This window comes from Pollachius pollachius (genome assembly GCF_949987615.1).
Source record: "Pollachius pollachius genome assembly, chromosome: 4".
NCBI classification, from domain to species: Eukaryota; Metazoa; Chordata; class Actinopteri; order Gadiformes; family Gadidae; genus Pollachius; species Pollachius pollachius.
Window position 1 is genome coordinate 11,328,316 of NC_136937.1, and position 23,334 is coordinate 11,351,649.

The 23,334-nt window shown below is 43.6% G+C and overlaps 2 protein-coding genes across 3 annotated transcripts; one reads left to right on the forward strand and one right to left on the reverse strand.

The window, feature by feature from the left end:
- Positions 1-216: 216 nt before the first annotated feature.
- LOC307074078 (nipped-B-like protein A) lies at positions 217-20,273 on the reverse strand. Of its 2 annotated transcripts, none has more exons than XM_079734080.1 (41): positions 20,105-20,273; positions 19,221-19,364; positions 18,765-18,930; positions 17,167-17,294; positions 16,684-16,812; positions 16,252-16,404; positions 15,019-15,087; positions 14,844-14,933; positions 14,383-14,507; positions 14,139-14,225; positions 13,347-13,578; positions 12,763-12,896; positions 12,317-12,397; positions 12,083-12,183; positions 11,763-11,892; positions 11,593-11,675; positions 11,262-11,394; positions 10,814-10,957; positions 10,623-10,721; positions 10,109-10,308; positions 9,917-10,019; positions 9,721-9,819; positions 9,358-9,504; positions 9,083-9,217; positions 8,652-8,750; positions 8,498-8,551; positions 8,287-8,395; positions 8,054-8,187; positions 7,490-7,630; positions 7,305-7,398; positions 6,923-7,080; positions 6,471-6,561; positions 5,906-6,079; positions 5,168-5,358; positions 4,786-4,893; positions 4,040-4,240; positions 3,569-3,715; positions 2,792-3,150; positions 2,235-2,409; positions 1,741-1,914; positions 217-1,272 (listed from the first exon to the last, which is right to left on the reverse strand). In XM_079734080.1, exons 2-41 carry the CDS (start codon positions 19,285-19,287, stop codon positions 934-936), a joined length of 5,583 nt encoding a protein of 1,860 aa, XP_079590206.1. In that variant the 5' UTR covers positions 19,288-19,364; positions 20,105-20,273; the 3' UTR covers positions 217-933. The 2 variants fall into 2 exon arrangements, with proteins under 2 accessions (XP_079590206.1, XP_079590205.1); XM_079734079.1 differs by having other exon boundaries at positions 20,059-20,273.
- On the forward strand, positions 19,975-23,207 carry mlana (melan-A). The gene is made up of 6 exons (XM_079735069.1): positions 19,975-20,022; positions 21,124-21,221; positions 21,687-21,779; positions 21,878-21,974; positions 22,501-22,602; positions 23,000-23,207. Exons 3-6 carry the CDS (start codon positions 21,691-21,693, stop codon positions 23,066-23,068), a joined length of 357 nt encoding a protein of 118 aa, XP_079591195.1. The 5' UTR covers positions 19,975-20,022; positions 21,124-21,221; positions 21,687-21,690; the 3' UTR covers positions 23,069-23,207.
- Positions 23,208-23,334: the final 127 nt, after the last annotated feature.

The window sequence follows — 23,334 nt, forward strand, 5'->3', positions numbered from 1 at the left end:
GAATAATATGGAAGCTAACATCTGATTGGTAATCTTGGTGTTCTGGCATACATGAAAAAGAAGGTTAATCTTAGAGACCTTTGACAAACATTCAATGCAAGATATTCATTCTCATGAAAAGTATTACAAATCGGTGATGTCAAAACATGAAACTGAACAGAATTTAAGCAATGAAAACACCCGATAATACTTATTTATAGTTTTTAATGAGCACATTTTACAAAAGTTCGAAGATGCGCAATTGGGCGAAAAAAGTTAATCTCACAAAAAAAAGTCACCTGAACAATAATTTACAATATCTTATTTGTTTCGCCAAAAGTATATATTCTTTGTATTTCATAAAAAGCTGTTTAGAGACATTACAATAAAAAATGTTCCCTGCCATTGCATTTCTTTTAGACTTGATTAAAGTGACAGCATGCAGTACATCAATGTAACAATAAAATATTATATTCTGCAGTCAAATTTTACCTTTTCTGAAAAGCGCACAATTTATAACAGATGGTTATCCCTCATTAATTGAAGTTAAATTACAAATCTCAAAATATTGCACAAGTACATAAGAAAATGTTGCATGGTGAGCTGCTACACGTTGGCACCCCCTGGTGGTCTTTCTAAGACTGTTTTCTTTAGCTCAAGCATGGGAATAGCAGCCCTTGGAAGACACTTCTTTGAAGTCTTCAATCTCCCTTCGTGTTGAATGGTCAGATGCGGGGGATGAAACTACACAACCAGGGAGCTGCGCCAGTGGGTAGTTTTACCACAGCCCTCAAAGCTCTGCTTTTCTGACACTACCTCCTTAACTTAATATTACCACTCCATTCACCCTTACTCCGACTTATACAGTTTGACTACGATGGCTTACTGGTTTGTGAAAACTGCTTTTGTCTCACAACAAACACTGGGTTAGCACTCTCCTCCTACAATCAACCACTACTTTTTCCCGTCCTTCGCGGCATACAGCGCCCGTAACGTCTGCGCCACTCTACTATTGAGCTTCCTTCCGCTGGTCAGGGCTATCTTCCTGTAGATGATGTCCGCCTCCTGCACCGTGCCCTCCCGCGGCACCAGCTTCCCCGCGTCCCTCAGCCGGCTCTCGGCCCACGGCCCGCCGTAGGAGCCGGTCATCCAGTGCACGGTGTAGCCGCCGCTGGTCCTCTTGAGGACCCTGGCTATCTGCGGCCGCTCCCTGTTCCCGGGGCAGCAGAGGGCCACCACGTCCAGGACCTCCGCCCGCGACCCCGCCGCGGATCCCGCCGTCTTTGGTCGCCCCTGGTGGAGGTGAGGGGGGTGGGGGGGCGATGGTGTAGAAGTGACCAAGCGTCGGACCGGATTTAAATGATCGAGTGATGAAACAGGTTGAGGAGGGGTTTGTAAACTACGTTGTGTATCATGTTTGTGTAACATTTGCCGCGTATAGCTTTAGAAATTTGGTGTCGCTCTTTTGTTTCAGATCATAAAATGAGTACGTAGTTTAAATATATTGGGGAGAAATATCGTCAACAGAAGAAAAGCTGATCATCATTTTGATTATTGGTTAGGACCGTTTTCCAATAGTCATACATTTCATAAAGATCCCAGGCACTTGCTGCAGCGACATAAATGCAATTATTCGGTTGGTTCTCTCAGCGACAGAACACAAATTACATAGAATGCCGGTCGCCAGACAAAGAACGCCCTGGGTCTTGACAGAGGAATCGCTAGGGAATCAGCTTCAGCCCTACTATAGTGAGGACCCACCTTGAATGGTCTCTCATCCCCAGTGTCCTGGTCCTCTGTCTCCATCAGATTGGGCTGGTGGGGTTTCCTGGAGGTGGGGCTGCCCAGCAGGGCGGAGATAGCCTGGTTCCTGGCACCGGTGTTCACCTCCTCATCCTCCTCATCGCGGTCTAATTGCTCCATCAGCAGTTGGAACTGAGACGGGCAAGGAGGTCAAAGTATGAGGATGATAGTTTGAGGAAATGCTTTTGGTCTCGTTATAAACATGATACATACGTTACAAATGAGGGTGGGATCTGTTTTCAATTCTTTCAAAAGTGTGTCATACCTTTAATTTACCAGGTTTTATTTACTACGTTTCTTACAATATTTTCTACAGCGCCCGTAGAAGAATAGCATTTCTTTCATAAAATGGCATATACAAAGTTAATGTTTTGATAATGATCTACAGGTCATTAAAAGAGTAGAATTCTAAATTCCAACAAACCAGCATTCCAGCATTTTCGAATACTTACATCCAAGAATTGCCTCACGATATTCCTTTTGACTTGGCCGCTAAGGTCTGAACTGACCAGTCCAGCCTCGAGGAAGTCCACTGTCTGTCGCGGGTTGAAGTGCACGTTGGACTTCCTGTTCACCGCCTTCTCATACACCTTCGCTGGATCCGCTGGCGAGTACTTCTGGATTTTACTGCAAAAAGGCTTATTTTAGTTTGTACATGCCTCTTTGACATTTTAAACAGACACATTCATCCAAAGTGACCTACAGTGAACTGTTTTTAAGATACATGTCGTTAATGACAAGGTGAGCAGTTAGACATCTTGCTCATTGTGGCTCTTTTTAGGGTTCGAACCCACAACCATTTGAATGAGAGTCAAACACCCTAAACGAACCACTATCCTATCCTAATTTGTGCTGCTCTTGTCTAGTTTACCCCAAAATATATTTTAAATCACAATGTGTCCTACCATGATTAAAAAAGGTTATTAATTCAAATAAAAAACTCAAGTTTTAAATGTAGAAGAGGATTGAACAGTGAGTTGCGCGTACAGGGTGTGCTGTGTTCTCCCACCTGTCTGAGAAGCCATAGAGGGTCTTGAGGTGCTGTTTGAGGACCAGCAGCAGCAGAACGCCCTGAGAGGCGCTGGAGAACTCCAGGAGAGGACCGGGGTTGTCAGGGAGACGCTCCATCACCGCGTCCACGTCTTCCAAGTCAGAGTCCGACTCAGAGTCCGACTCCATGGGCTGAGGTGTTTCCCTTGGGACTGCGTCTTCTTCATCACCATCATCATCATCATCATCATCATCATCGTCACCAGCATTCGTGTTAGATCTTGTATTGTCTCGCCCGTCAGCATCATAACAAGGTTTCTTGATTTGAGGAGAATTTATCCTCTTCTTCTTCTTAAGAGCTGGATTTTTGTGTAAAGACTGAAAAGAGGGCAACACCGAACACAGCTCATCGTCAGATCAACCGTTTTATGATTTCCTTCAGAACCCCTTAGTACCTCAGCATGCAAAGTGGCATGTAGACACAGATTACAAACTTGTTGATTTGTCCGTTTGTTGGTACTAACGGTGTAAACTACCTAGCCAGGGCAGTTTATATGTGCTTACTTTTGTTGGACAAAACAAAGACACAGCTATGGGAGCCACTAAACACTTGTTTGGAATAGAACGGATGTCAATGGCTCACTTACTGCCCAATTTCAGAACCCACGTACACCGCGTGAAGGGGTTGAACAAAAATCATGGCTGATTTACATCTCGACGTGGACAATGTCAACCATTACCCCGGGGTCTTAGCTAATACCAGTGGTCTAACAGCAGTTGGCTCCGAGTGTCCCACCTCCTTGAAGGACTGCAGCAGGTTGCTACCGGAGACGGACAGGGTGATGTCCACGTGGTGCATGATGAACAGAGGCTCCTCCTGGCTCTGATAGGGGAAATACGCCAGGTTGTCGGCGATGAACAGCAACAGATTCACCTCCGTTTTCTACAGGAGGAGCGGCATTACAACATCAGGTCAACCAACTTAGAGCATCCACTCTTCACTATGACAACCTTCCTCCAGACCGACTGCATCACAACATCCCAGTTGAAGGGTAAGATATAGTCATTATAATAGTCTTTATCACAGAGGGTAAGGTGTATCTGCGGGTGGAATAATGACCAACGGCCATGACAAGCTACCACAGACCAACTATTTTTCTTGCTTTCTCTGAAGCCCAGCCACGAAATGCTTGGTATTTTTACTTATAAATGTATCATTCTTTGGTGGTTAACTTGATGGACAAGCGATCGCCCCAGCGCTACTTACGGCGCTGTCGTCAAACTGGTTGAGCAGGGAGAGGAGGAAGGCCCTCCTGTGCGTGCGGTTGGTCCGGACCATGGAGAAGAGGCGGGAGCAGAGGGCCGACTGGGTGTGGTCCTCCCGGAAACCTCGGAGAACGGTGGCCTCAGGGCCTGCGATGGCCTGCTGCACCTGGTAGGCCATCTTCATCCCCGCCACCGCCTTCATCTGTACAACAGCAAGAGAGGGAAGATGAAGAGTATAATGAATGAATGAATGAATGAATGATGGTACTTTATTATTTGTCAACGAAATGGAGATTAGAGTTGAAGAGTGCAAATGCTGCACAAAGCTATGGAAAATAACTGTTAAATGAAGGCCCCACTGTCTAAGCAGTAGAAATATATTTATTATTTACCCTCAAGCAGTTGAAACTAAATGGGTTAAAGGGGGGCATTTGTGTGTTGAGTGTTGAGATCCAAACACACAGAGGGGGAGTTTCAACATAGAGCCACTGATACCAGATAATATAATAACCAAAAGGAATCTGTCATAATCAATAATATTGTGCAATACCAAGTGCTATTACAAATATAGCACTTGGAGGTGATATAGGGATTCTACGTCTTGCTGTTGTACTATTGTTTAGTGATAGTTGTTGAACAAAGCTTCAAGGATGCTACTAAGGAAAGTCTCTACTGAGGATTAGAGGACCACAGGCCATCTTACATCATTCATCATGTTTATGATGCTCAGTGGTCAGACCCACTCACATGAATGAAGCCTGTGTATTTCTTGTCGATGTCTACCAGCTGCTGGTCGGCCTTGTTCCTCATGGTGGGGTCTGGGTCGGTTCCCATGGCGATCAGGTAGGGAACACACTGAGAAGAAAATAAGAAAAACAGAAAACAAAGAATTAAGAAGAAGAAGAATTAATATAGTTGTCTCGTCCAAAAAATATATAATTAGTTTCAGTTTTCGGTTCTCATTTTGTTGTTTTTATTCGTTTTTTCTTTATTTTCGTTTCAGAATTCAATAAACACCGGCGGCAATTAAAATGCAGCCCATCCAAGACCGGACTGATGATCATCACGAAAGGCAAACTTATATCCGTTAGGTCTCACAAGACTAGGTCCTGCTAAAATATGAGCCCACCTGCACAGGATGGATGAGGCCCTGGCTGAGCGTCAGCACGATGCCGCTCAGGGCAAAGTGTCTGACGGTGGCCTCTGTGTGGAAGAAGGCCTCCAGAACCTGCCTGAGGTACAGCTGCATGATGGAGCTGCTCATCCCTGACGAGATGTCCCCCATCTCCTTCAGGTCCTCCTGCTTGGACAGTGTCTGCCCTGCAGCAGGAGATAACAAGGAGAGGGAGATGATGACGAGGGCTATCACCAGTTTGCTCAAGGGTTTCACCGCTGTGTCTCTTCAGCTCTATTGAAATAGATATCACTTCAAGATTAAGAAGGATTTGGGTTTTGAAAAATCTAAAGCTAATAAAATAAAAATGACATTAGACTTAACTGATACCCAATTTAACGTTATGTTCTGCAGGATAAAGTAAAATGTTTATTAGGGGAAAACAAAACAGTTGAATATCCACAAACCGCTAATTAAAAAGAAAAAAAGTAAAAATGAAATTGATATATGTAATTACAATATATACTACCTATGGTAATCTTAGAGGTCCCTCTAGGTAAAAACAGCACTTTATCGTATTACATTTAAGAAGTAATTGAAAACAATAAGATAACGTAACAAATTGCAAAATGAGGCATGGAAGTCGGTACGTCAGCCCTGATAACTATGAATAAAGTAGAGTTCACGTAAAGTTTGTCGACTGAAACAACAACTGCAACCCAAACCAAAGGCACTGGTAAACAGATGTCTCACAGTCGCGGTCGGCCTCCAGCATGCGGGAGTCCTCCTCCTGCAGGTAGCTCTGTAGGTTCTTCAGCACCTGGACCTTCAGTCCCACCGCCGCGCTGGGGTCTGACAGGACGGCCGTGTACAGCGCTCTCACCTCCTGGGCGAACATCAGCGCCGGGTGCATGATGAAGAGAGAGCCTGGGGGGTGCGGAGAACCAGAGGGTTAAGGTCAGCGGGTAACTTCAATAATGAGAGACGCATGTAGGGACGCATGTTTGGACGCTACCCTTAACATCTCTGCCCGCATTTCGGCACCTATTGCACTTCTGAGCGTCCCTGGGAGTTAGAGATCGCTCTTCTCTGTTCCTTCCCAAGGTTACTTCCCTTGGGTTTGGGTTTGAGGGTTTCCTTGACAGTTTGGAGGGCTTAAGGATATGAGGGGCTGTCATATAATGTGAATCTTTGAAGCCCTTTGAGAAACCCTTTGTGTGTATAAATAGAGTTGACTAGACTTGATGATCGGTTGCATGTTTTAAAAATAGACAGACTCTCTGTGGTATTCCGAGTGATGGGGGGGTGTTGGATCTACCAAGAGCCATGAGGGCTTTGGCCTGCACCTCCTCCTCCCGATGTGTGGTGAAGTGGAGCAGGAGATCCAGCACCATGTCCTTGATGACGATCTGGACGACAAACAGGGAGACACAGCACATGATATTCACAACACCGCTTGTTTAACCAAGTTTAAGTTTAGTTACTCTGGGCAACATTTAAGAGCTATCATTTGCATGTCATCTGTCAGACATAAAATAGCTGTCAGACGTTTGTGATAGAAATGCTCGGTGAGAATATGTGTGAGCCTATTTCAATTCTAGACCGCTCCCGGCTCATTTCTGACCAATCATACCATCTCTTCCCTGATTCCTTCGGGGGGTTCCAATTACCCTTTTAATCAACGATGCTGGAAATTCAACACTTCTCAATGTTTTCTGGGGTAATTAGTTTCCCATTTTAACTCCAACACTCTGCCATCCCCCGGTCCACCTTGTTGCCGGCTCCCTTGAAGTGGTCCCGGTCGAAGTCAAAGTGTCTGCACAGCGCCCCCACGGTGAGCAGAGCGCGCAGCAGGGCTGCCCGGTGGGCCTCCAGGGCCGGGCAGTCGGGGTCCTCCTGGTGCTGGACCTTCAGCCTGATCAGAGCGCCTACAGGGGGAGGGAACCCCGTGTGGAGGAGGGATGGAACCGAGATCAGGACATAATCATTTAGTGTTTTTTATCCAAAACAGGAAAAGATGAGGACGTAATATAAATATGTATGAAAACGGTTCGTGTGCGTGCGTGTGCGTGTGTGGTGTTTTTTTTTAACCTTATGTGAAACGCCCCTCTTAAAGCATATTTGAATACAATAAAGTTTTAATGAACCTCACCATAGAAGCGATTAAAGCAGGCCCACACAAACATGTAGCTGTGCGTGACCTGGTTCACCACGGCAGCCAGGCAGCTCACACAATGCTGGACCACCTGTAGCACGGCGACACAAGACACACCAGACCGGAGTTGACTGCAGCTCCCCTTCGCCATCCAGGTAAGGGAGGGCTTTAGGGAGACTGACCGTCACTCCGTGCTTGATGATGAGCCTCATGAGGTCTTCCTCTAGGGTGAGGAGGAGGTCTTGGCCGGGCTCCACCATCAGGGGCACCACCAGCTCCAGGATCTTGGCCACGTTGCAGACCACCATGTAGTCGTTTTCCCTCTGAGCAGTGGACAGGAAGGACAGGAACACATCGTTATTCGGAATGCGCCCCTCATGTCTTTCTGTTTAAATATCGATTTATAGATTTGGAAGGTGCTGTTAAAATAGCATGCCCCATTTGAGGTCATTCCCAGAAGAGAAATAAGAAAAGTAGGGAAACTAGTATCAAAGTTTAAACCTGCACTATGTTACCTTTGAACTGCAGCTATTTAATCCATTAAAACATATCTGAAGTAGAAAGTGCAAGAAGAAAGAATCAAACCCGCCAATCCACCACTCAATACATCAAAGGAATGGGAATCATGGGAATATCTTTCTATAAATCGTTGTATTCTGGTCCTCCATCCACAGCTACTAATCAAGGCACTAGAGGCTGCTAACAGGAAAAATATCATAGTGCAGGTTTCAGTCTTTGTTTCTTACGTAACACTCGGTGGCCAGGTAAGGCTGCATGGCCAAGGCATGTTTGACCAATAGCTGCGCTCGGATTTTGCAGAACAGGTAGAGGGTGGTGAGGGAGGAGATCAGGTGGTCCGAGTCCTCTCTGCCCTCACAGTCTGAAACAAAGAGACGGAGCACCTTTAATCCCGACGCCAGCTCTATGACATCTACATGTGTGTATGAAACGAATATAACACTGCAGGAGATTTTCCCACCTTCGTAAGACTCCTTAAACGTGAGGATGTGTTCTACTAAGTTGTCCACCAGCTGAGTGCAGGCCTTAGTTGAAGGTTTAACGGCGGCGTCCTCCTCCGATTTCAGTAGCTATAGAATACAAAGACATTAGAAAAGTCGAGAGATAACAATAACAGCCAAAAACGATGACCCAAAACGATCACGTCAATATCGACGAGAGGACAAACTCACATTTTGGAGTAACTGTTCAAACCATTCATAGCCAGAATCTTTGCATGCCCATACCTGGAAACCAAAGATGAAATACAAACATTAGGGTCAACTATTAAACGTTAGGGTAGGGTTCTTTATCCAACAGTGGATGGTACGTTCCCCTGATGTTTACCACATCTGTGATCACGCGGGTCTTTCGTGCTAGGGCCTCCTTGTGGTGACTTGGTGTTGGGGTGAACCACATCTTCTGGAAGGTCTCATTGACCAGTTTCTGTAGAGATAAGCACAACAATGTGTTATGTTTAACGGTCGACGTCCACATTGCGTCGTTATTCCAATGAGGAGAGGCTATGCGGCCACATGTGGATGCCAAGACAAAACTGCACATTGATGGTCTTTTTTCAGAACATTTTGCATTTTTGGTTTAGTTGCTACAGGTGCTTCAAGTTGTAAATCTCTTTCAACCTGAAAAAATATATAAATATATAAAAATATTTTCTGATAATGCCGTCGTCGTATTTGTCACGGAAACAGTCAACAAAGCAAGGAGGGGGACATTGTCCCTCTTGTCCATTGTGAACTCTAGGATGACCCCGGACTGACCTTGATGCCCTCCTCGTCGTTGACCCTGCGGATCATGCGGACTGAGGTGTCGGTGACCTTGTGGAAGTCCGGCTGCTCCAAGCAGATGTCCCTCAGGATCTTGATCACCCTTTTCCTCACGCTGATGCCTGTGTCCTACGGAGAGCCAAACCACCTCTTCATCATCATCCTCATCATCCTCATCCTCATCATTACCATCATCAGCACCATCGTCATCATGGCTTCATAGCGGTCCCTCAAATGTTGTGGAAAATACTTCTTCAATGCGTTTTTACCAGTATCCTTTCGACAAGCATGTCGTAGTAATGCTCGGTGATCTGGGGCCGGCTGAGTACAAAGTGGCCGACCAGCTCGACGGCGGCCTCCCGCACGCTGGTGGAGCTGTCCATCAGGCGGGCGTGGACCCCACGCCGCATGTCAGACTGGGGAAGGCGAGAGATCACTGCATTTAAAGAGTCAGGGCTCAGAGGCCTCAACAGCCCTTTTCTTTAGTCTGTTAATTATTCATTGACTTGATTTAAATCGATTCATCTCCTGTACTTTCTAACCGTGACACCTCCGGTTCTGGGATTTGACCTTTTCTGGGACTTGACATATATTGTCTTAATTATCAAGAGGGTGGTGGGAGGATGTTTTACCCGTGAGAGTATACTAGGATCCACGGCCACCACCTCAGAGAGACACTTCATGGCCTTGGTTCTGACTGCGATGGCACTCTCCCCCAGCACTCTGAGAATCTTAAGGACAAAAACGACAGCAAGTCTGAAGCACGGCAGCAGACGACACACGCCTCGGCCTTCTACTCTGCTAATAGCCAGGTTGCGACCGGGTTACCTGTGTGAGGTAAACATTGAAGCTCTTCGCAAAGGGTCGCGTCGAGGCCAGACGCCTGGCGATCAGACAGGCGTCCTCGTAGTCCGCGCTGTACGGATTTAGGCTGAGGAATACATTAGGAAACGGAGATCCGTTTATAAAAAGTTAATCGGATCAGAAAGGTACTCACTCCGCGGTAATGGGGTTATTTACCTTGGTGTGATGTTCTTTGCGACTTTGAGGTAAAACTTTTTCCGCTTCTCTGCCCGTCGCACGACGTCTGAGGCGGAGTTGGCATTCGTGACCAGATGTCGTCTGCTTGGCAGCTCCGCGTTCTTCAGGAGGTTCACAGCTTTCTCCATCTCAGTGGTGGCGTCCCGGAACCACTGGGCGATGTAAAAGCTCCTGGCAAACTGGATCAAAACAACGTTTAAAGACAGGGATTTAATTTACAAGTGAAGCATTGGCGCAGTGTCCCCTTTCCATCTATGAAGTCATTGACTTTATTTATCATGCATTATGCATTTCACTGCAGCCATCACTTTTTAGTTCAAAAAATATTTAAACTACTAAGTATCTGAAGACTAAACACCTATCCGCGAATCTGTCAATTAATTTGTTGTCTGGTGGGAAAAGGTAATAACTCGTTTTAATTAATCCCATGTAAAACAAGCCCTTGTAAAAAGTGAACAAATGACTTAATACATAATCAAACGGACCCGCTCACCTCCAGAGACCAGCCCCTCTCCTCATCGTCCTCCAGGTAGGTCAGCAGGGCTCTCTGTAGCCGGAGGGTCTCCCTGTCAGGTACCTGGGCGCCGTCCCACTAAACAAGCAATTGGCCTGATCCTGTTCACATCGATCACGGTACACATTCACAGTGTGGTGCATAACAAGACTTGACATAATCAACATTACCTCTTTCGGGATTTGGTTGGCGGCTGATTTGTCCACCCCGTTGTCGACTGCATCTTTGCGTAGGTGGGCGGCGACGGTGCCCAGGTAGTCCAGCGCTGCGACCCTGAGAGCCATCTCTGTCTGCTTGGTGCTGAACTGGTACACCTGTGGACACAGTGCATCCACCAACCACAAATCACAGAAATCCGTAAGGAAATCTACGGCCGGGGTAGCCAGTAAGCCGAGGCCATCCCATTGTTCTACTTTGGATTCAAGTAACATGTAGGACAACAAGCCAATATGGGCACAAAACGACCAATCCCAAACATATTCCTAGGAACCAACTGCCGGCATGCTAGTAAGATAAAGGCATTACTTGGTCTACTTTGGATTGATCGCTCATGCAGGCGTCTCTACGTGAGCTAGGCCTTTTCTTAGTCCTACTTTATATTGAGTGCTAGCGACTAACCAGGAGTCTCCCCAGCAGACTGAGCAGTAGTTCAGCCGCTGGCCACTCAGGCTTGTTCACCGCCATCAGCAGGTCCTGGACAAAGTTCTCAAACAGCGGCCGGAAATCTTCTTCCCCCTGCTTACTGCGACACCTACACACACAGACGCATGCACACACACACAGACACACACAAACACACACACATGCACACACGACAAACAAGAGTGAGCTATATTTAAGTTATGTTTTATACACGCCTTATTTGAATCCAAACCAAGCATCATCATCCGATATCATCTTCATGATATGAAGTGTGTATTATTATGGGATACGGCAAAGGTTGTCTTACTTCTTGAGAAAGACTAACAAGAAGCTCTGAGCCGTCCTCATGGTGGCTTCATAGGAGTTTATGATAAGCCCATCTTGATCCGCCTAAAATTATACAGAAATATACATCTTATACAGATAGTTGCATTCAACGAACGGTAATATGTATTGAATTCAAATGCGAATGAATACCTGCTTTTCGTGCAAATTCTCCACGTGCTTGCCAGAGGGCAGATGAACCACACACTGGATGAGCTGAAGCACTAAAGCTGTAACCATCTGGATGCACTGGGGCTCCCTATCCACACTGCTGCCGTTAATCCTACCAGAACATTTGAACATATAATAATACACACATTATAGGATAAGATATGATAAGACACATGATAAAACATGATGACACTTGACTTTAAGTTCACCTTAACCTGCAGTCATATAATTACTGATACATAGAAAAATAGACATTCTTTTGATGAGGTGAGCATGTAGCAAGTAATATCTGGCACAGCTACCTAAACTGTCTGAGGCTGCGCTTGCTCGTGGGCAGTTTGGCCAGGGAGGTGAACACCTCTTCCAGAATCAGATGCCTGTGCTTCTTATACCGGGCGAACACCTGAGGAATAGAGGGGGCGGGGCCAAAGCATTGATTGGCTGCTCCTTGAACCTAATCATATTCAACAGAAATCGCTTAAACAAAGCTTGTAGAGATGCAGAAGCTAGGTTAGCCACAATAGGGTGGGACTCACTGCAGTCACTAGCTGGATGCTACATAGCTGCAATTCACTGACGTTCTCGACAAAGAATGGCGTCATTCCCATGGAGGTCACCTGAACGGGGGTTTAAGAAAACAACAATACCGTGTCAAATAACATGCTATTTTTATATTATTGATTTAAAAAAACCACTCTATAAATGTCGTACACCCACTTATATCTCAGTGTTTTTGACAGTACACAAACTGAATTCCTTTTAGTTTATTTTGTATTAGATTTAAATAGTTTCCCTTTAATTAAACTTCAACTGTAGCTCGTCACCATTGCAAACGGTGTACAGGTAGAAGACTAAACTGAGTGACGATAAATCTGCTACCCGTACCCTGGTGCATAGCAAGTCCCAGACCCGTAATCAGTGTGATGAGCGCCACCTGTGCTAGTCCCAGGACGACGCCCCAGTGCGACGGGTCTGCCCCCACCTGCAGCACGGTGGTGTCGGTGAGCAGCTGGGTCCACAGCAGCTCCGACAGGTTGCTGATGATGTCACACAGTTTGTTGTACACAACGGCCACGGCCTTCTGCCTGTAGCTGGGACACTTCGGCCGTTTGCTACCTAGGGGGCACACGACGGGGGCATTGTTTTGACCTATTTAAAGCCAACTCTTAATGAACAAACTTTGTAATGTAAATTGTAGTTTCTCTTTATTATAAGATTTTTTATTCTCTTACTAATTCATATTATATTAATATTATATTAATTCATCGTCTTTTATTGATTCTTGAAACAGTCATTAACTCATAAAAAATAAATATGTCTAATATTAAGATGAGAAGAAGCAATCAAAAGGTTACAATCATGTGATCACGAATGGTGCAAAAGTGTCAAGAGAGTGACCTGGAATGTGCGCGGCATCATGTGAAACCCTCCTTCATCCTCTTTATCCTAAGGAAACGTTTCTAGTTCACCCCTACTGATTCCATCATTCCCAGCCAGGCCTTGACCAACCAACGTCCCTTACATCACCTCCATACAAACACACACTCAACAAACAGCCCCCCTGACCTCCGCGCGGCTCCCCCCTGTGGGCGCAGTCATACTGGGGGTAGACGGTGGTCTGCAGGTGGAACCGGGTGTACTGCAGAACCCTCTCGATGACGTCCTCCAGGTACACCGCCTTGGGCATCTGCGGCGCCGTCATCACGTGGAGCGCCGTCAGGCAGGCGTCGGCCGAGTTGGTCACCCGCTCGATGAGGTCGTCGAGGGCCCCCCGGTCTCCGTCCGCAGCGTCGTCGGCCTGGTGGGATGGGAGAGACAGGTACATGGCATTGGACGCAGTTTAACTATAATCAATTATATTCAATTATATTCAATTCCGTCCAGTATGTGTGGGTGTCTGGTGAGCATGTAAGGGTCCTCTAAGGGTTGGCCATTAAAGGGGATGTAGGCAAGATCTAATAGTTGTTAAGAGAGAGAGCAGGAAAGAGCAGAAGGCAGTACGACCTGTGATTGACAGGCCAGATGGATTCCCAAAACCAATCATGAACGAGATTGTTAAGAAATTATCTGGGAGCGGTCTTAAATCTATATTGGCTCATACAGAGGAAGTCACTAGAAACAGACATTCTCCCATCACAGGCTGTTGGACATTCTCCCATCACAGGCTGCTATGCCCTCTGACAAACTGTTAACGATGCCTGCAGTGGCTATGCAGTGGTTATACCAGGAACTCAGCAGTCGGATGCAGGGGGGGGTGGACACACCTGGTTTGGTTTTGGTCTGGAGCTGGATCTGCTCTCATCCCGTAGTAACAGCCCCCCTGACGCTAACAGTGGAGAAACGTTCTCGGTGACTTACGCGGTTCGTTGACATTGACAGTTTGGCACCATCCCGAATGTTTTTCTCAAGGATGTTCAAAACCTTGACTAACTTGACGGTTGGCAGCTATATAGTAGATGAATGAGAGGATTTAAAAAATAATAACATGTATTACAAAATGCATTATATATGTGACAATCCTTTAAATAAGTTATTTCAATGGCTAAATATTTATCTGTGAACATTAAACCACACAATCACACTATAAACAAGAGTTTCTTACCTTATAAGTGACGCCCATAGCCTTGATTTTGGCCGACTCACTGCTTAGCTCATTCAACTGGTCCTTCCCAAGCAACAGCTCTTGGGGAACCTCATCATCTTCATCCTCTTCATCTTCATCTTCCCCTGGTTAGTGTAGAGACAAGTTAATTTGTTAACATCAAGCCCAACTCTAAACTGAAGCAATTGCTCACCCTGAAGTTATAGAACACATAAAAAAGAATGCATATTTAAAGGTGCAATCTTTAGAATTTAGTGACATGTAGTGGTGAGGTTGCAGATTACATACAACTGACAATTATTTGTAGAATATATCAGTTACAGGGTGTGACTTCATTGATAACATTATTGAAACATTATCAATCAGCAGTGATTACAGATATGTCCAGATGATTTTAGGCTACGAGTTAGTTCAAGTGTTACAACTTCAAATATATGAAAATAATATAAACATATTGTTACCTCTGGCAGTGAAGTCCACTTCCTCAAGGTTCTCAAGAATATCATCCATACTTGCCACAAATCCCTTAAACGTTGGGGAATCGATCATTTCTGTTAAATAAATATGCATTTAATCAGTAACAATTTTCTCTTTACCCATTAGAGAATTAGATAATGAGACCCAAAGTAGAATAACCTTCAGGTGTCAACTTGGGCTGGTATAGTCTACTCCTCTTTTCCTCCATTTTGTTTGTCTTTGCAGCAACTAAACAGGGAAGATCATTTTGATAATGTAGGTCAAAAAGCCTTGTTGCAAATGCTAGCATTGATGACAAACTAGCATGCACAAAATGTAATATATCACTGTAAAATTTTATGAACAGTGCTTCACTACAATACATTAATAGAGGATACAGCACTTTAAATGTTGTTAATGACCAAACTCTCCAACAGAAAAGATTAATCAGATTAATACTAGCCTTTTTATTACAGACATACACCCCCAAGACCCCCAAACCAAACTAATTCTGAAAATGATCCTGAAATAGAAAGAAATCTACCCTTAGGCTAACTTCCCCTATTGTTGTTTGAGGTCGGAGGTATTATTTACTACGTAGGTCTGCATGTCAGCTGCTTTTCGTATGACGTATCGTAAAGGCCGTTGACTTCATCAACAGGATTCTTTAAGCAGCACAAGGCCTGAATCACATGTCCATCTGCCAGTCAACAGTGTGTTGTGAGTCAACTTGTGCCCAAAACAACATGACATTTACACATTCTGATTTTATTTCCATAATATATCGATCAACCACAAGCCAGTCTACACACACGCACACACACACACACACAGACACACACACACACACACAAACACACACTTCCTGTCTGCGATGCATGAAGTTATGAATGAGAATACAGCGAGAGACAGACTGAAACTGTCCGAAACAGGAGACATCCAAGCTTATCCCAAGACACATTGTCCTGAGCTCAGCGGCCCCAGAACAAAGACTACTATTCAGCAGAGAGGAGCTATCACACAACTCTGCCCAGCTGTTGAAACAGCTGCAGGGGAAGCTTAAGTACCTGCTGTGGGGAAGGCAAAATTGTAAAAAAGAAAAAGAAAAGTGCATCGCATGGAGGAGCAGATCCAGCTGCATCACTACAAGCCAGGTTAGCCCCTGAAAAATACTAAAGTCAACACAGTCTCGGCCAGCATTAATAAACTGTAAAAGATTGTCCGTCAAGGTTGCAAACGACCACTGTAGGAGTTTTCTCCGCCGTAAACAAGGCATAACTCGGCCCCTTGCTGTTTCTCAGCCCAGGCGCAGTGCCTTCTCCCCCCCAGAGGTGCTGCTATCATAACATAGTGTGACTGCTGGAACCAGGGATTATACATAGACAGAAGCACTGTGTGAGGGAGTTGACCTACTGCCACGCCCGGGGGGCTTCGGAGAGCCTTCCAGGGTGTCTTCTGGAGGGGCCTCCTCTGGATCCCTGTCGTGTTGCTGACGTTCCCCGAGAGGCCTTCTCTCCTCCTGAAACATGTCCCTCTCCTGGGGCCTCTTTGACTTCTTCTGGACAGCTTTTGACAAAGAAATGTTGAAATGAAGTGAATAAAGACAGGTTCAATTTGGCATTAAGCATTGTCAAATATCGCTTTGCGTAATGCGCAACAAATAATGTAAAAATATAATATAGAATATATTAGAAGGATAAAGAAACAGACAAACAAATAACAATAATAAAGCATGCACTTGGCTATCTATTCAATGAATGCGGCAGAAACATAAGCAGAAAACAAAAAAGTAAATATGAGCTGTTCTGGGATGCTAGGCGGTGGAAACTCTCATTGAAGTCTCACCCTCATTGAAAGTGTCCTGATCCTCTTCGTTAGAGCCATCCTCTGTGGCTCTGGGCTTCTCTCCAGCGGCCCCATGCTTGCGCTTATACGTCTTCACCTCCTTACCCAGCACCACGCTAGGCTCTGGGGCTGGAAGTAGGTGAAATTAGAAACATCCCACCATTAACTTTTTTATAAGGCTTAGCCCCTAGTTTTCTTTTTTGCTATTGTAAAAGGCAACATTCACCTAACTAAATAGTATCAATATCCCTAGCTTTCTAGGTAGTAGTGGTTTAATGGGGAGCATTGCATATAATGCATTGGTCATTCTTTAAATTATATTTAACTATTTGACTGCAATAACACACATGCACACAAGCTATGAACATAATATTTATATACCGCAGAGAACCAAAACCTAAATATCAAACCAAGCAATGCCAAGACCAGGACTAGGCAGCGCTCCAGGTAATAATGAGAGAGGCTATGTCTCCTCCACCTTACCTCCTCTGACCCTGCGCTGGCCTGTCGTGTTTTCCAGGAAGACCTTGGGGTGTCTGGACAGCAGCGTCGCGAGCAGAACAGGAACCTCTCCTTCTGGGCCATCGACCTCCACGCTGTCCTTCGGTTCTCTTCACGGAGGAAAGAGTTAGGAATATGGGATTAGCCTCTGAAGTATAGATCTACATTAAGTGCATTAAGAAGACTTCCCTACCATTGCAAGAAGCGCTGTGGTTGATGAATCTGGGCTGGTTATTTGATCATTTATCAAGCACAAAAACCAAACATTTGCTGCTTATTGCTTCAGAAATTCAATTTGGTTCATGGTACATAATAAAATGAACACTTTTCCTTGGCTGCTTGTCAGAAAAAGCAAGCACATTTAAGACATCACTTTTTACTCTGGTAAGTTCTGATGGGAATTTGCCATTATTGATGGCACTTTATAGACTAAATGAATAATGAGGAAACCCTAACCCTATTAGATGGAATCGACTATGAAAATAAAGGTTAGTTGCGGCCGTAGTTTGGAGATATTTCAAATGCTGACATGGGGCCGGATACACTGGCGGCTGCGTGATAGTGTGGCGGCTAGCGTGTTCGACTCCCAGCCAAAAGGTTATGAGTTCATCCTCCAATGTCCGCTGCCTAAGAAGCCGACACCCTAGCAGCTCCTTAATAACAAGCATCTGAGTCTGAAAGTCACTTTTGATAAAAGCATCTGCTAAATATGACTAAACATTGATAGATGCAAAAGACCATAGCTGACCAGAGAATAACATTATTATGTGATTCTCACACCAGCAAAAGCTTTACATATAATACTTCATTTTCATCACATGAATCCCATTTTAGCATTTGTGATAGCTTAAAGGAGGTGGAAGTAAGTATATGTGCTGGCAAATCAGACTTTGGGTTGCACAAGCAAGACTATCAACGACATGGACGAGTGGAAAAAATAAAGTGGGATCCAGGTTCCTTTCGCATCATGCGGATGGAACGATCACAATTTGGCAGCAGCCACATCGTGATCGTTCCACACCTTGTGTTTGGTGTCAACAGTGCAGGTCTCCGTGGTGGCGTAGTGTGATGAAGTGGCTAATTCATGTTCTGGCATTACATTAGCCTCCCATACCCACTAAAGACTATCTGAACTGTATTCTGATGACCGTCGTTACGGGGACAGTTAATCCACCCTTGGTTGGACACCTCTGCAGTGTGATAATGTTCACCCCATGTCACATGGCTTCGTATCATCCCTGCATAGTTCAATGAAGGTGACAGCCAGTATTATTCATCCACTGACTGTCAGTCCCCAGAGCCCAACCCCGGTCCAGAATCTTGTTTTTCAGTTATTCCAAATATCCAGAAAAGCTAAAATGTAGAGTGTTTTAATAGCTGGCTTCTTATTTCTGGCTACACCACAGAAGACACAAAAAGAAGGTACAAAATGTATTATCTGTAATAATAAGAACTTATGAATGATAATTATTAACACTATTCAGAAGTTTTCTCGTACCATTTGCATATATACTGCAGTTGGAGACCCAAAAATGCATTGGATGAAGTTATCAGACATGGAACAGCACATAAACACCCACATGTCCTCGTTGGAGACCTGGCAGAGGCTGTGGGCCAGCTGGGACACCAGCTTCTCGTCCTGACTGGCCAAGAGACGGAAGACATCTTCTGCTATCCTTCTGCTGTACAGGAAGCTCCGAGCTTTAGTGGCAGGAAGCGGAGACGGCAAGGGAAGGTGGCTCCACACTGAGAATGAGGATTTGAAAAAACATGTCAGAATAAGTAGGGAAAATAGGAGAGGTTGAAAAATACAAATTTAAAAGAGATAGTTGTTTTAAAGACTTATTAGGTCTTGTGATGAGGATATTAACATGCAGGTTTGACCATTGTGTCTATTCATGTTTGTTGAAACAAATGCAGTAAAAAAAATTGATAAAGTTTGACAACACTTATTAATGTTATTATTACTTATTAATATGTTGGTCATTTGGCAAAATCGTATTAATAACTTGAGAAGGTAGATCTCATAGACTTACAGTCTGTGAGACCAGATATTCCAGCTAGTGTAGTAATGGGAAGTTGAGGCATATCTTCAAATTTCATGCTGAGTTGTGCAGGAAGTTATACATTTTGGCTCCACACATATTTTGGTTTTCCTCACATAGAAAATGAAACGACCACTGTAGAAGAAAAGGAGAAAAAGAAAGGAGAAAAATGAAAAATGTAAAATAAATACAAAGAAAAAGCTTTAGCCTGAACATGCCTACTGTCTGTGGAAACACAATTTCAGATAGGCCTAGTAAAGTTCAGCTGGGATAAACTAAACTAGAATAAAGTTGATACACTAATAAAGACCGAGGTATTATTCTTGTTAAATGTTGTTGTTAAAGCAGTGGAGTTTTCTTACTCCAGAACAGACAGAATTGGTCATTCTGCAAAAATTGAGCACATCGTTTTTACCAGAGCAGTGATGTTGGCTCCGAGGTGAAAACTTTATTGACAAAGCTATTGCGTTTATGAAATTAAATGAATTAACGCTGTCTTTCAAACGTTTTGACATTGTGGCATGGATAAATCAAGCTGCCAAAAAGGAGGAGTATCTGCAAATTAGTCTTCCTGGTTATATCTTTCTATTGTATCCCAACCCTTAGGCTACATTCAGGCTAAACAATAAATTAATAGCACTGTAGTAACACTGGTAATAACCCGACTAACGCAGGTAGCTAGCCTTACCCAACCAAGGGCTTCAGTTTGATTGGCTGCTCGGACATAATCAAAATACACGCTGTATGCGGGAGGACCTTTAAACAGTCCGGTGGGGAGGACTAGCTAATCTGGGTACATTATTTTATTATTCTGAGTAAATGTGTTTACCTCAGGGTTTGATGAAATAGAAACATTATTTGAAGGGGGCAAGTACCGTCTCTGGCTGGCTTTCCATTGCATTGCTCAAAACTCCTCCGAGTAATAATAATAAACAAGACGGGATGGGTGTGTTCTTCCTCCGTTTCACAGTAAAAATGTGGACGGAATCACCCATACCGGCCTAATAATCGATCACCGAATCGTTCGCCGTTTAATTTGACTAAATTTGCTCTGGAAAAAAAAAAACACTACAATAGAAAGGATGTCAATGTTGTGGAAAAAATATAAGAGAAAAAACGAACCATCGCAGAATAAATGCCAACCGGAAAATTGTGTTTGCCAATATCTCCCTCCAGCGGCGCGGCGCGAAACTACAAAAGCTGGGTTTTACTGGAACAACTTTCAGGAAAGACCACATTGTTTAATATGCTATCTCTAGCAGATCTATCTATGATAAATTATTACAGAACATTTTGGCCAATGATCATACACTCATTCATAAAGTCATTATATCTTAAGTATTTCTCCATTTAGCATGGCTGGTGTAATTACAATTAAAGCAAGTCCAAGTCGTTCTCTGCATTTAGTAGGCTATGCCTATCATATAATCAATTCAATTATATGGGCCGGATCCTCAAATGCTTTTACATCCAGGTGAAAAAGTAGGCTACAAGGCTAGTCTAGATGTACCATTTTGAAAATGAGAAAAATAGATGTGAATTATTTATTTAAAGGTATTTCTCTAGAGGCATACTGTAGCCTATCTGAATTGGCCTAGGCCTCATGTGTATAATATGTTTATTTAACTTATAATGTTTATTTAACGTCTGTAGGAAGTAAGTCTATAGAAAACAACAGAATTGTTGAAATATTCCTTAAGTCTGTACAGTTCACAATAGCATTGACTTCCCACTCCAACCTGGGAAGTCATCAGACTCTCTGTTTTTCACGAGTCGAAATAGTTTTCAGGGCTGCAGGGTTTCACGCTAATTACTCTGCTTCAATGGATTTAGCCATGAGCCCCCGAACCCGTGACAATCATGAGTGTTGGTTCTCCTACTTCTCTTGCTCTAGAGACCAAGGCATCTGAGCTGAGAAACAGCAGCAGAGCCTCCCACGACCAGGCAATAAGCAACGGTGCCACGACGCTTCAATTTAATTATCCAATTTTGGTAAGACAACGTGCTTTTCATTTTTTTTTGGGTTAGGCTTGTATTATGATCCTATTATGTTAATAATATTTGATTCATGTAGTCTACCGTTACCAACTGAAATTGAGTGATTGATTGTTTGGAATCAATCCACATCATTTTTTACTTTCCTCTAATGTTAGGAAAGTGTTGTTACCTGGGCGTTCTTTGTTTTGATTAAAATATATATGTTATGAGTTAATAACAAGCAATGAACTAGCCTACTACACCTATGCAACAGTGAGGTTGGAGTTATATTATCTTAATAATATTACTTTGTTAAATTGTTGTCATATATATATATATATATATATATATATATATATATATATATATATATATATATATATATATATATATATATATATATATATATATATGTGTGTGTGTGTGTGTGTGTGTGTGTATATATATATATGGCTATGTTCTAATATTTGGTAACTTTAGGTGTATGTCGTGTGACCACACTGACGGAATGCCTCGTGGGGAATTCAACATTTACTTCGCCAGCAGACGCGGTGGCTTCGTCAGAGCTGAAGAGTAAGTCAACCATAATTATCATAAAATAAAATACAAATACGAAAGCTCTTGATTTGTTCTTCGTTGTTCGGTGCTCATCTCTCTCCACGTGTCTGCAGAGCGGTAGGGGTTGCTCTGCTCGTCATCATCATAGCAGCTCTTCTGATCGTGACATGCTGGTACTTCAGGAGACGAAAGGGCTATCAAGTCCTCAGAGTAAGAACGTGCTCCGCGAAAATAACACCATTTCAAAATATCAAAATGTGTCAAATTAATTGGCTACATAAATCACAGAAATTATACAAATTCGGGGTTAAATTGGACAGGGTGACGTGATTTATCAAATGACGTCAATTAGGCCTACATTTGGATAAATCGTTTTTGAATTGTGTCATAGCATTTGCTATTGCCCAACAACTAGGTTAATTGTTTATTGACAGAACTAATAGATAGCCTAGCAATAAAGTCAAGATATTATAGGGAAAAGTGAAATATTAAGTGATAAAGGGCTCGTGTCCATTGATAGTCCTATGCTTATCAATATATTCAAAGAAAATGTTTGATCTACAATTTCATCAACTATCATGGGCCTGTTTCCCACAAATTTTTTCCACATCTGAAAGAATATAATCCTATTACATTTCGACTCCTAAACCATGCCTGTCTTTGTAGACCTTATTTCTAGACATGGACTGGGTCAACAGCAACAACAGCCGTGATCATGTCCTTTCTCTTTTCCCAGAACCCCAGGTCTGGATCCCCGGGGTACACAGGAGGTCAATACAGCGACGCCTCTGCTGATAACAAGATGGCCCTTGTTGAATGTGGCAGCATGGGACTCGTGGTAAGGGAGAATGACGCGCTAAACGTACAACCTCTCCTGTATCACTTAACCTGTCTAAACCGTACTGCTTGTGATACTCACAATATATAGCCCTAGATACATTTAACCATGGGAAATAACTAATAATTAACGTGTCCAAATGAGAAATTTGAAGCATTTAGGAGATTATTTAGTCACCAGACGAGAGGCTTGAAAGATTAAAAACGTGTCAGAAGGGAGGTAGGCGAGTTAGTAACGTGACAGCTTGAGGAAAACAAAGATGACGTCAAAGATACACTGGAACATTACCATTATTTCCATTGCAATCAAAGTATGATTAACGTTGGGTTAAACAGTGCTGCTGAAGAACAAGTAGATATATTGTCTAATGGTTGGTGTTGACCTCTCATGTATTCAGGTCCCCAATGCCCCTCCTGCCTACGAGAAGCTCACAGACGGACCTCTGCCTCCCCCCTACTCTCCCTGATGGCCTCCAACTTCTGGAAGCCGTTGTACATCTAAACTGAAATGACATGTTTCATTTACCCGACTTCATGTTAATATTGCTGCCTGGTTGATATGATCAAGGCTACTAATGATCCATTTTCTGCATACAAAATATGGAATACATTATCAAACGTCACAATATGGGCCTACTGCCAAATCTTTTTCAAAGAACCAGCCTTAAAGGTGACATATTATACCACCAGGTGTTAGCCGTTACAAGCCGTTTTGAAAATCTGCCTCTTCTGA